The 13,317-nt window shown below is 46.2% G+C and overlaps 2 protein-coding genes across 2 annotated transcripts in view; one reads left to right on the forward strand and one right to left on the reverse strand.

Annotated features, from left to right (window-relative positions):
• Positions 1-5,423, reverse strand: part of LRGUK (leucine rich repeats and guanylate kinase domain containing) — a 60,494-nt gene extending 55,071 nt beyond the window's left edge. The window contains exon 1 of the mRNA XM_056573179.1: positions 5,048-5,423. Within this exon, the coding sequence (XP_056429154.1) occupies positions 5,048-5,230 (183 nt within the window). The 5' untranslated portion in view covers positions 5,231-5,423. The remainder of the gene's footprint in view (positions 1-5,047) is intronic.
• Positions 5,424-5,437: 14 nt separating this feature from the next.
• Positions 5,438-13,317, forward strand: part of LOC130368861 (uncharacterized) — a 64,909-nt gene continuing 57,029 nt past the window's right edge. The window contains exon 1 of the mRNA XM_056573180.1: positions 5,438-5,614. Within this exon, the coding sequence (XP_056429155.1) occupies positions 5,438-5,614 (177 nt within the window). The remainder of the gene's footprint in view (positions 5,615-13,317) is intronic.

A 13,317-nucleotide genomic window follows, 5' to 3' on the forward strand; every position in this document is an offset into this window, starting at 1 on the left:
GTTCACATTAGTGGTTCACTTTGCGGTTTTTGGTGTTTTAGGGTTAGAGCACGCACAGACCTCTACATCAAAAGTGCTCCTGTGCATCACAGCAATTGGTCATAGATAAGTTACTCTGACCACAATCTATATATAAGGTGCTCGTGCATACACGTTATTACAATATTCCTACGGTGCAGTGCATGTATGGATGGATGATTGAAAAACCTGTCTCCCAGGTACTTGCTTCACCGGTCAGGGTTTTCAATGTAGAGATATTCAGTTGCGATTCAACGCGCTTCATTGTCCGTTCATCAGGAATCTCTGACAAGGTTTAGTAAAAGATCATTTCACCCATAATCGGCTGGCGCGCAAGGCTTCTCATGGCGGCCGTGCCATCAGAAGCCTTGCACGCCAGCCGATTATAGGTGAAATGATCATTTACTAAACCTTGTCAGCGATTCCTGATGAACGGACAATGACATTTTTCCGTGTTCAGGACACTATGAGGGTTCATTTTTTTGCGCCATGATCTGAAGTTTTTGTGGGTACCATTTTTGCATTGATCTGACTTTTTGATCGCTTTTTATTCATCTTTTCATGATATAAAAAGTGACCAAAAATACGCTATTTTGGACTTTTGAATTTTTGTGCGCGTACGCCATTGACCATGCGGTTTAATTAGCGGTATATTTTTTTAATTCGGACATTTCCGCACGCGGTGATACCACATATGTTTATTTTTGTTTTTATTTACACAGTTTTTTTTTATTATTGGAAATGCCGGGTGATTCAAACTTTTAGTAGGGGAAGGGATAATTCAAAGGGTTAATGATTTTTTTACACTTTTCTTTTGCAATATTATAGCCCCCATAGGGGGCTATAACATTGCATTAACTGATCTTTAACAGTGTTCAATGCATCTCCATAGGGATGCAATGATCAGTGTTTTCGGCGATTGATTGCTCAAACCTGGATCTCAGGCTTGAAGCATTCAATCGGCGATCGGACTGCAGGAAGGAAGGTAAGAGACCTTCCTCCTGTAGTACAGCTGTTCGGGATGCCGCGATTTCACCGCGGCGATCCCGAACAGCTCCCTGAGCTAACCGGCACTTTTTACTTTCACTTTTAGCCACGTGGCTCAGCTTTTAGCGCGCGGCTAAAGGGTTAATAGCGCACGGCACCGTGATCAGTGCCGCACGCTATTAGAGGCGGGTCCCGGCTTCACTATGACGCCGGGCCCACCGTGATATGATGCGGGGTCACCGTGGGACCCCGCGTTATATCACGGGAGCGGGACCAAGGACGTACTCATATGTCCTTGGTCCTTAAGAGGTTAAACTAATAACACACAAAGAATTACATTTTACCATGTTTTTATTGAACACACCATGTAAACATTCACAGTGTAGGTGGAAAAAGTATGTGAACCCTTGGATTTAATAACTGGTTGAACTTCCTTTGGCAGCAATAACTTCAACCTAACGTTTCCTGTAGTTGCAGATCAGACGTGCACAACGGTCAGGAGTAATTTTTGACCATTCCTCTTTATAGAACAGTTTCAGTTCAGCAATATTTTTGGGATGTCTGGTGTGAATTGCTTTCTTGAGGTCATGCCACAGCATCTCAATCGGTTGAGGTCAGGACTCTGACTGGGCCAATCCAGAAGGCGTATTTTCTTCTGTTTAAGCCATTCTCTTGATTTACTTCTATGCTTTGGGTCGTTGTCCTGTTACAACACCCATATTCTGTTGAGTATCAGCTGGTGGACAGATGGCCTCAAGTTCTCCTACAAAATGTCCTGATAAACTTGGGAATTCATTTTTCCTTCGATGATAGCAATCCGTCCAGGCCCTGACGCAGCAAAGCAGACCCAAACCATGATGCCCCCACCACCATACTTCACAGTTGGGATGAGGTTTTGATGTGGGTGTGCTGTGCCTCTTTTTCTCCACACATAGTGTTGTGTGTTTCTTCCAAACAACTCAACTTTGGTTTCATCTTTCCACAGAATATTTTGCCAGTACTGCTGTGGAACATCCCATGTGCAAACTGTAAACGTGCAGCAATGTTTTTTGTTTTTTTTTGGACAGCAGTGGCTTCCTCTGTGGTATCCTCCTATGAAATCCATTCTTGTTTAGTGTTTTACATATTGTTTAGATTCGCTAACAATGATGTTAGCATATACAGAGACTTTTGTAAGTCTTTAGCAGACACTCTAGGATTCTTCTTCACCTCATTGAGCAGTCTGCGCTGTGCTCTTGCAGTCATCTTTACAGGACGGCCACTCCTAGGGAGAGTAGCAACAGTGCTGAACTTTCTCCATTTTAGGAACTGTCCAGAGCAGCATATGTTTGCTATGGGTATTTTCTTCTACTCTGGACAGTTCTTAAAATTGACAGAGATGTCAGCAGAGAGCACTGTGGTCATGATGTCAGCAGAGAGCACTGTGTTCCAAAAAGAAAAGAATTTCTTTCTGGCACCAGTTCATAAAAAAAAAAAAAAAAAAGTTTTCCACCCCTTTAAACTATTTTCTTTTTCTCTTTTTCATTGTTTTACAGTTCTACAATATGCAATGCATTTTAAACTTTAAAAAATATAACTTTAATTGTATATATATATTTTTTTTTGTGGGGGGGGGGGGTTAAACTCCTATATTAGATGGTCTAAGTCCAATACATTTTTTTTTGTTCTATTTTGTTGCTTAATTCCCGTTAAATCTGGTTGTTTGCTTGTTTGGTCTGGCACATGCTATTGATGATTTGTATTCTATACCCATGTTTTTTAGTTTTTTTTATTTTAATCCGCAGTGTGTGCAACACATTTGCCCGTGCAACACAAAAAAACACATTAGTAAATCAGCTCCCAGAAAAAGAGGAGTGAAATCTAAAACACTCCAGAAACAACACTCGGATTTTAGTAAATCAGGGCCATTGAGTTTTATATATATAGATTTGTCTTAGCGTGGACTGATGAACAGCAAGGCTTTTGGAGATACATTTATAACCCTTTCCAGCTTTATGTAAGTTCACAATTCTTAATAGTAAGTCTTCTGAGAGCTCTTTTGTGCAAGGCATCACTCACTACAGGCAATGCTTCTTGTGAAAAGCAAACCCAGAACTGGTGGGTGTTTTTTTATAAGGCAGGGCAGCTGTAAGCAACACCTCCAATCTAATCTCATTGATTGGACTTTAGTTGGATGACACCTCACTCCAATTAGCTCTTGGAGATGTCATTAGTCTAAGGGTTCACATACTTTTTCCACCTGCACTGTGAATGTTTACATGGTGTGTTCAATAAAAACATGGTAAGATTTAATTATTTGTGTGTTATTAGTTTAAGCAGACTGTGATTGTCTATTGTTGTGACTTAGATGAAGATCAGATCACATTTTAAGACCAATTTGTGCAGAAATCCATATAATTCCAAAGGGTTCACATACTTTTTCTTGCAACTACATGTCTCTTGATGTCACGATACATGTCCCCTAGTGTCATCATACCCTTATACATGTCCCCCGATATCACCATACCCTTATACATGTCCCCTGTGTGATCATACCCTTATACATGTCCCTTGTGTTACCATACTCTTATACATGTCCCTGTGTCACCATACCCTTATCCATGTCCCTTGTGTCACCATACCCTTATACATGTCCCCTGTGTCACCATACCCTTATACAGGTCCCCTGTGTCACAATACCCTTATACATGTCCCCTGTCACCATACCCTTATACATGTCCCCTGTCACCATACCCTTATACATGTCCCCTGATGTCACCATACCCTTATCCATGTCCCTTGTGTCACCATACCCTTATACATGTCCCCTGTGTCACCATACCCTTATACAGGTCCCCTGTGTCACCATACCCTTATACAGGTCCCCTGTCACCATACCCTTATACATGTCCCCTGATGTCACCATACCCTTATACATGTCCCCTGATGTCACCATACCCTTATACATGTCCCCTGATGTCACCATACCCTTATACATGTCCCCTGATGTCACCATACCCTTATACATGTCCCCTGATGTCACCATACCCTTATACATGTCCCCTGATGTCACCATACCCTTATACATGTCCCCTGATGTGACCATACCCTTATACATGTCCCCTGATGTGACCATACCCTTATACATGTCCCCTGATGTCACCATACCCTTATACATGTCCCCTGATGTGACCATACCCTTATACATGTCCCCTGATGTGACCATACCCTTATACATGTCCCCTGATGTGACCATACCCTTATACATGTCCCCTGATGTCACCATACCCTTATACATGTCCCCTGATGTCACCATACCCTTATACATGTCCCCTGATGTCACCATACCCTTATACATGTCCCCTGATGTGACCATACCCTTATACATGTCCCCTGATGTCACCATACCCTTATACATGTCCCCTGTGTCACCATACCCTTATACATGTCCCTGATGTCACCATACCCTTATCCATGTCCCCTGATGTCACCATACCTTTATCCATGTCCCGTGTCACCATACCCTTATCCATGTCCCTGTGTCACCATACCCTTATCCATGTCCCCTGATGTCACCATACCCTTATCCATGTCCCCTGATGTCACCATACCCTTATCCATGTCCCTGTGTCACCATACCCTTATCCATGTCCCCTGATGTCACCATACCCTTATACATGTCCTGTGTCACCATACCCTTATACATGTCCTGTGTCACCATACCCTTATACATGTCCCCTGATGTCACCATACCCTTATACATGTCCCCTGATGTCCCCATACCCTTATACATGTCCTGTGTCACCATACCCTTATACATGTCCCCTGATGTCACCATACCCTTATACATGTCCCCTGATGTCACCATACCCTTATACATGTCCCCTGATGTCCCCATACCTTTATACATGTCCCCTGATGTCACCATACTCTTATACATGCCCCAACTCGCCAGCTGTATGGAAACTATAATTGCCAGTGTCCACGCCATGCTGGGAGTTGTAGTGCCTATGAGCATGAGGATCACAGTTGACTATAATAGATCACACAGATCCCGTCTTACCTCCATGGCGTCCTGCTCCTGCTCACTGCTGTCACTGTCACACTCCCCGGGGTCCCCGCAGTTGTCAGGACTGGGAGTCCCCCGGCTGCCTACACTCCAGACTCGCCGCTCATCCTCTATATCAGGGGGTCTGCTATGGGGGAACTCTTCCTGAAACCCAGGACTGAGCACCACCACCGCCATGCTCACAGCTCGTAGCCCTAAGACTCTGGTACAACGTTTACTTCACAGCGCTGCCGGGAGACTAGACGCCCTGAAGTCAGCCGCCATGTTGTGTACACACTAGTTACTAGGTGACCAGAGTCGGGTGTGTGTCTGCAGAGCAATGCGTGTCGGGAGTTGTAGTACAATGCGAGTTCTGTGAGCGGGATATAATGTAAGCTCCTCTATATGTGTTATCAGGGTAGTGGTACAGCGCGCGGTCTCCTGGGAGAAGCCTCCAGTTACTTGTGCGCTCACGTGACTTCTTTCCTGTTACTTCGTGCTTCTATCGAGGAGAGGGGTTATGAAGCAGATCAGTATATTGGGGAGTCTGCTCTATGTATAAAGAGGGGGTCTCAGGCAAAGGTGAATACACATCCTGTCTCATCTGGGACCTTGATTGCTAGGCGCCCCCTGCTGTGTGGGCTGTCGGGTGCGTGAACTGTATTTAATTGATATATATAGGGTAACACAGACAGTATATATAACTGATATATGGGGGCACAGTGTAATTAATTTATGGGGGCACGGGATGTTCTCAAAACCTGTGCAGAGGAAAAGTTGCCCAGTTGCTCATAGCAACCAATCAGATTGCTGCTTTTATTTAGCAAATGCTTTGTTAAAATAAATGAAGTGGTCTGATTGGTTGCTCTGAGAAACTGGGAAGCTTCTCTTTTTTTTACAGATTTTGATAAATCTCCCCCACAGTGTATAATAATGGATGGCAGGGTTATATTCAGGGGGCATGGTGGTTGGCAGGGTTATATTCAGGGGACACGGTGGGTGGCAGGGTTATATTCAGGGGACGCGGTGGGTGGCAGGGTTATATTCAGGGGACACGGTGGGTGGCAGGGTTATATTCAGGGGACACGGTGGGTGGCAGGGTTATATTCAGGGGACACGGTGGGTGGCAGGGTTATATTCAGGGGACACGGTGGGTGGCAGGGTTATATTCAGGGGACACGGTGGGTGGCAGGGTTATATTCAGGGGACACGGTGGGTGGCAGGGTTATATTCAGGGGACACGGTGGGTGGCAGGGTTATATTCAGGGGACACGGTGGTTGGCAGGGTTATATTCAGGGGACACGGTGGTTGGCAGGGTTATATTCAGGGGACACGGTGGGTGGCAGGGTTATATTCAGGGGACACGGTGGTTGGCAGGGTTATATTAAGGAGACACGGTGGGTGGCAGGGTTATATTCAGGGGACACGGTGGTTGGCAGGGTAATATTCAGGGGAAGCAGTGGGTGGCAGGGTTATATTCAGGGGACACGGTGGGTGGCAGGGTTATATTCAGGGGACAAGGTGGGTGGCAGGGTTATATTCAGGGGACACGGTGGTTGGCAGGGTTATATGCAGGGGGCATGGTGGGTAAGGCTGGGCGGTATGACCAAATATGTGTATCACTGTATTTTTGTAACTTATGGCGGTTCCATGGTATATAACGGTAATACCCCCCCCCCCCCCAAATTATCAGCGCTGCGCTGTCCCCATCGGGGTAAATACTCACATATCACCCGCAATCGCTGCCCTCCTCGTCCTCCTGTTTGTTGTGGCCGCCAGCGCTGACACTCTATATTGTACGCTGTATCCCTATGCCCGGGCTGCAAAAGGTAAACAAAGTAAACTTTAACGCACGTTCCTATGTCAGCCTTACACTCTTCCTGGAGATGGAAACGTCGGACAGCCGTCAGCCTATCACCGGCCGCAGTGATGTTCCGCCTCGGCTAGTCATAGGCTGAGCCCACTGTCATGTAAGAAGCCGGACGGGGAAGGTGAGTAAAAGTTTATTTTGTTTATCTTTTGCAGCCCGGGCATAGGGATACAGAGTACAGTATAGAGCAGTGGTCTCCAACCTGTGGACCTCCAGATGTTGCAAAACTACAACTCCCAGCATGCCCTGACAGCCGTTTGCTGTCCGGGCATGCTGGGAGTTGTAGTTTTGCAACATCTGGAGGTCTGCAGGTTTAAGACCACTGGTATAGGGTGTCAGCGCCGGCGGCCTGCCAAAAAAACAGGAGGACAAGGAGGGCAGCGCTTGCGGGTGATATGTGAGTATTTACCCCAATAGGGACAGTTCAGTGCTGGGCTGATTCATTCATTCCCGAGGGGGAGGGGCCAAACAGGTATGGGGAAAAATTCATATCGTGCATGACAAAAATTTCAGTAATAGGTATGAACTGGTATACCGCCCAGCCCTAACGGTGGGTGGCAGGGTTATATTCAGGGGACAAGGTAGATGGCAGGGTTATAGTCACGGGAGAAGGTGGATGGCAGGGTTATATTCAGGGGACACGTTGGGTGGCAGGGTTATATTCAGGGGACACGGTGGGTGGCAGGGTTATATTCAGGGGACAAGGTGGATGGCAGGGTTATATTCACGGGAGAAGGTGGATGGCAGGGTTATATTCAGGGGACACGTTGGGTGGCAGGGTTATATTAAGGAGACACGGTGGGTGGCAGGGTTATATTCAGGGGACACGGTGGGTGGCAGGGTTATATTCAGGGGACACTGTGGGTGGCAGGTTTATATTCAGGGAAAGCAGTGGGTGGCAGGGTTATATTCAGGGGATGCGGTGGGTGACAGGGTTATATTCAGGGGATGCGGTGGGTGGCAGGGTTATATTCAGGGGATGCGGTGGGTGGAAGGGTTATATTCAGGGGATGCGGTGGGTGGCAGGGTTATATTCAGGGGATGCGGTGGGTGGCAGGGTTATATTCAGGAGATGCGGTGGGTGGCAAGGTTATATTCAGGGGACGCGGTGGGTGGCAGGGTTATATTCAGGGGACGCGGTGGATGGCAGGGTTATATTCAGGGGATGCGGTGGGTGGCAGGGTTATATTCAGGGGATGCGGTGGGTGGCAGGGTTATATTCAGGGGACGCGGTGGGTGGCAGGGTTATATTCAGGGGACGCGGTGGATGGCAGGGTTATATTCAGGGGTCACGGTGGGTGGCAGGGTTATATTCAGGGGACACGGTGGATGGCAGGGTTATATTCAGGGGACACTGTGGGTGGCAGGGTTATATTCAGGAGACACGGTGGGTGGTAGGGTTATATTCAGGGGATGCGGTGGGTGGCAGGGTTATATTCAGGGGATGCGGTGGGTGGCAGGGTTATATTCAGGAGATGCGGTGGGTGGCAAGGTTATATTCAGGGGACGCGGTGGGTGGCAGGGTTATATTCAGGGGACGCGGTGGATGGCAGGGTTATATTCAGGGGATGCGGTGGGTGGCAGGGTTATAATCAGGGGATGCGGTGGGTGGCAGGGTTATATTCAGGGGACGCGGTGGGTGGCAGGGTTATATTCAGGGGACGCGGTGGATGGCAGGGTTATATTCAGGGGTCACGGTGGGTGGCAGGGTTATATTCAGGGGACACGGTGGATGGCAGGGTTATATTCAGGGGACACGGTGGGTGGCAGGGTTATATTCAGGAGACACAGTGGGTGGTAGGGTTATATTCAGGGGATGTGATCACAGGGATTAAGTGACGCTGATCGCCGATCCAATTATGTAGTCTGGCTTAGCTAGGCTATATCAGTGGATCGCTGATCTCACTGTATAATGCTATGCCTTAGGGAAAAAGTGTAAAATAAAATATGTTGGTAAATTTATATAAAACCCATTTTACTAAATAAAAATATTTGCTATTGTGGCGTACGTAATTGTCCAAAAACTTTAACCCCTTAAGGACTCAGGGTTTTTCCATTTTTGCACTTTCGTTTTTTCCTCCTTACCTTTTAAAAATCATAACCCTTTCAATTTTCCACCTAAAAATCCATATTATGGCTTATTTTTTGCGTCGCCAATTCTACTTTGCAGTGACATTAGTCATTTTAAATATATTGTACGGCTCACCTCCAAATCTTCCCGTGCACGGGTCCGCACTTGGCTCAGTGCTGTAATTGTCAACGAAGAAAGTAGAAACTGATCCAGCACTTGGATAATAAGTTGCAGCTTTATTTTGGCCCGAATCTGACAAACAATCTTTCCACAGTAAAACCTTACCGTCGAAAGATTGTTTGTCGGATTCGGGCCAAAATAAAGCTGCAACTTATTATCCAAGTGCTGGATCAGTTTCTACTTTCTTCATTGACATTAGTCATTTTACCCAAAAATGCACGGCAAAACGGAAAAAAAAAATCATTGTGCGACAAAATCGAAGAAAAAACGCCATTTTGTAATTTTTGGGGGCTTCCGTTTCTACGCAGAAATACGCACCTTATCATTATTCTGTAGGACCATACGGTTAAAATGATACCCTACTTATATAGGTTTGATTTTGTCGCACTGACGAACTACATGCAGGAAAATTTATACGTTTAAAAATGTCATCTTCTGACCCCTATAACTTTTTTATTTTTCCACGTACAGGGCGGTATAAGGACTCGTTTTTTGCGCCGTGATCTGAAGTTTTTATCGGTATGATTTTTGTTTTGATCGGACTTTTTGATCACTTTTTATTCATTTTTTAATGGTATAAAAAGTGACCAAAAATGCACTTTGGAATTTTTTTGCGCGTACGCCATTGACCGTGCGGTTTAATTAATGATATATTTTTATAGTTCGGACATTTACGCATGCAGCGATACCACATATGTTTATTTTTATTTTTTTTACACTGTTATTTTTTTATGGGACAAGGGGGGTGATTCAAACTTTTATTAGGGAAGGGGTTAAATGACCTTTATTAACACTTTAAAAAATTTTTTTTTGCAGTGTTATAGGTCCCATAGGGACCTAGAACACTGCACACACTGATCTTTTACACAGATCACAGGCATGTATTAACACGCCTGTGATCAGTGTTATCGGCGCTTGACTGCTCCTGTCTGGATCTCAGGCACGGAGCAGTCATTCGCCGATCGGACACCGAGGAGTGTCAGTGCTGTAATTGTCAACGAAGAAAGTAGAAACTGATCCAGCACTTGGATAATAAGTTGCAGCTTTATTTTGGCCCGAATCTGACAAACAATCTTTCCACAGTAAAACCTTACCGTCGAAAGATTGTTTGTCGGATTCGGGCCAAAATAAAGCTGCAACTTATTATCCAAGTGCTGGATCAGTTTCTACTTTCTTCATTGACATTAGTCATTTTACCCAAAAATGCACGGCAAAACGGAAAAAAAAAATCATTGTGCGACAAAATCGAAGAAAAAACGCCATTTTGTAATTTTTGGGGGCTTCCGTTTCTACGCAGAAATACGCACCTTATCATTATTCTGTAGGACCATACGGTTAAAATGATACCCTACTTATATAGGTTTGATTTTGTCGCACTGACGAACTACATGCAGGAAAATTTATACGTTTAAAAATGTCATCTTCTGACCCCTATAACTTTTTTATTTTTCCACGTACAGGGCGGTATAAGGACTCGTTTTTTGCGCCGTGATCTGAAGTTTTTATCGGTATGATTTTTGTTTTGATCGGACTTTTTGATCACTTTTTATTCATTTTTTAATGGTATAAAAAGTGACCAAAAATGCACTTTGGAATTTTTTTGCGCGTACGCCATTGACCGTGCGGTTTAATTAATGATATATTTTTATAGTTCGGACATTTACGCATGCAGCGATACCACATATGTTTATTTTTATTTTTTTTACACTGTTATTTTTTTATGGGACAAGGGGGGTGATTCAAACTTTTATTAGGGAAGGGGTTAAATGACCTTTATTAACACTTTAAAAAATTTTTTTTTGCAGTGTTATAGGTCCCATAGGGACCTAGAACACTGCACACACTGATCTTTTACACAGATCACAGGCATGTATTAACACGCCTGTGATCAGTGTTATCGGCGCTTGACTGCTCCTGTCTGGATCTCAGGCACGGAGCAGTCATTCGCCGATCGGACACCGAGGAGGCAGGTAAGGGCCCTCCTGGTGTCCTGTCAGCTGTTCGGGACGCCGCGATTTCACCGCGGCGGTCCCGAACAGCCCGACTGAGCAGCCGGGTCACTTTCACTTTAGGAGCGGTGGTCAGCTTTGACCGCCGCTTCTAAAAGGGTTAATACCGCACATCGCCGCGATCGGCGATGTGTGGTATTAGCCGCGGGTCCCAGCCGTTGATGAGCGCCGGGACCGACGCGATATGATGCGGGATCGCGGCGCGATCCCGCTTCATATCACGGGAGCCGGCGCAGAACGTAAATATACGTCCTGCGTCGTTAAGGACCAGGCCAATTTTCACTGTAGCATTTTTTGCACATCTGACCACTGTCACTTTAAGCATTAATAACTCTGGGATGCTTTTACTTTTCATTCTGATTCTCAGATTGTTTTTTCGTGACATTCTACTTTATGTTAGTGGAAAATTTTGTCGTTACTTGCATCATTTCTTGGTGAAAAATTCCAAAATTCGATGAAAAAATTTGAAGCTCTCTGCTTGTAAGGAAAATAGACATTCCAAATAAATTATATTTTGAGTCACAAATACAATATGTGTCAGGGTCCGGACTGGTATGCGGGGAGGACACGGGAGTGGATCCTCTGTGTCAGTGAGGTGATGGCGTGGGCAGTACCAGGGGAACGGAATCTAAGAGGTTACTGGTTTTCACCAGAGCCCGCCGCAAAGCGGGATGGACTTGCTGCGGCAGGTAACCCCCAGGTTGTTCCACCCGATAGCGACTCAACCTCACTGACAGCTGAGACAGGCGCAGTACACAAGGCAAGGCGAGGTCAGACGTAGCAGAAGGTCAAGGCAGGCGGCAAGGTTCGTAGTCAGGGGCAACGGCAAGGGGTCTGGATACACAGGCTAGGGATACACACAGAAACGCTTTCACAGGGCACAAAGCAACAAGATCTGGCAAGGACAGGAAGGGGAAGTGGGTTTTTATATGTTTTAAACTGATTGGGCCAGGCACCAATTAGTGGTGCACTGGCCCTTTAAATTTTTGCAAGCCGGCGCGCGCCCTAGGGAGCGGGGCCGCGCGCCGGGAAGAAGCAAGCACAGGTGTGCGGTGAGTGACATGGGACGCGATCCGAGAGCGGGCACGTCCTGTCCCGCGGATCGTGTCCCCTCTGGTGACAGGGGAGCAGCGCTCACGGTCTTGCCGCCTGCCTTGACCTTCGAACCTTGCCGCCTGCCTTGACCTTCTGCTACATCTGACCTCGCCTTGCCTTGTGTACCGCGCCTGTCTCAGCTGTCAGTGAGGTTGAGTCGCTATCGGGTGGAACAACCTGGGGGTTACCTGCCGCAGCAAGTCCATCCCGCTTTGCGGCGGGCTCTGGTGAAAGCGGGACCCGGAGCGCACAGCGTTACAGTACCCCCCCCCCCCCTTGGGTCTCCCCCTCTTTTTGGAACCCAGGAACTTACGAATTAGTTCCTTGTCAAGGATATTGGCCTCGGGTTCCCAAGACCTCTCTTCAGGGCCACAATTCTCCCAATCAATAAGAAAAATCTTTTACCTCGAATAAACTTGGGGGCAAGGATCTCTTTCATAGAGAAGACATCAGAGGATCCAGAGACAGGAGCAGGAACAGTGACCTTGGGAGAATAGCAGTTAAGTATGAGAGGTTTGAGAAGAGAAACATGAAAAGAGTTGGGAATACGAAGAGAAGAAGGAAGATGGAGCTTGTAGGAGACAGAATTGATTTTATTTTTCATTTTAAAAGGCCTGAGGTACCGAGGACCAAGCTTGTAGCTCGGGACACGGAAACAGATGTATTTGGCAGAGAGCCACACTTTGTCACCGGGGGCAAAGACAGGAGGAATTCTTCTCTTTTTATCAGCATGTCTTTTCATGCGAGATGAGGCCAGTAAGAGCGACTTTTGAGTTTCCTTCCAGATAGAGGAGAAGTCCTGTGTCAATTCATCTACGGCAGGAACTCCAGACGAAGTGGGAATGGGGAGGGGGGAAGCGGATGACGGCCGTACACCACAAAAAATGGAGATTTGAAGGAAGACTCAGAATTTTTGAAATTGTACGAGAATTCAGCCCAGGGCAGAAGGTCGACCCAATCATCTTGACGGGAGGAGACGAAATGTCGGAGATAGTCACCAAGGATCTGGTTCACTCTTTCCACTTGTCCATTGGATTGAGGATGATAAACCAAAGAAAC

The sequence above is a fragment of the Hyla sarda genome, chromosome 4, assembly GCF_029499605.1.
Source record: "Hyla sarda isolate aHylSar1 chromosome 4, aHylSar1.hap1, whole genome shotgun sequence".
NCBI lineage: Eukaryota > Metazoa > Chordata > Amphibia > Anura > Hylidae > Hyla > Hyla sarda.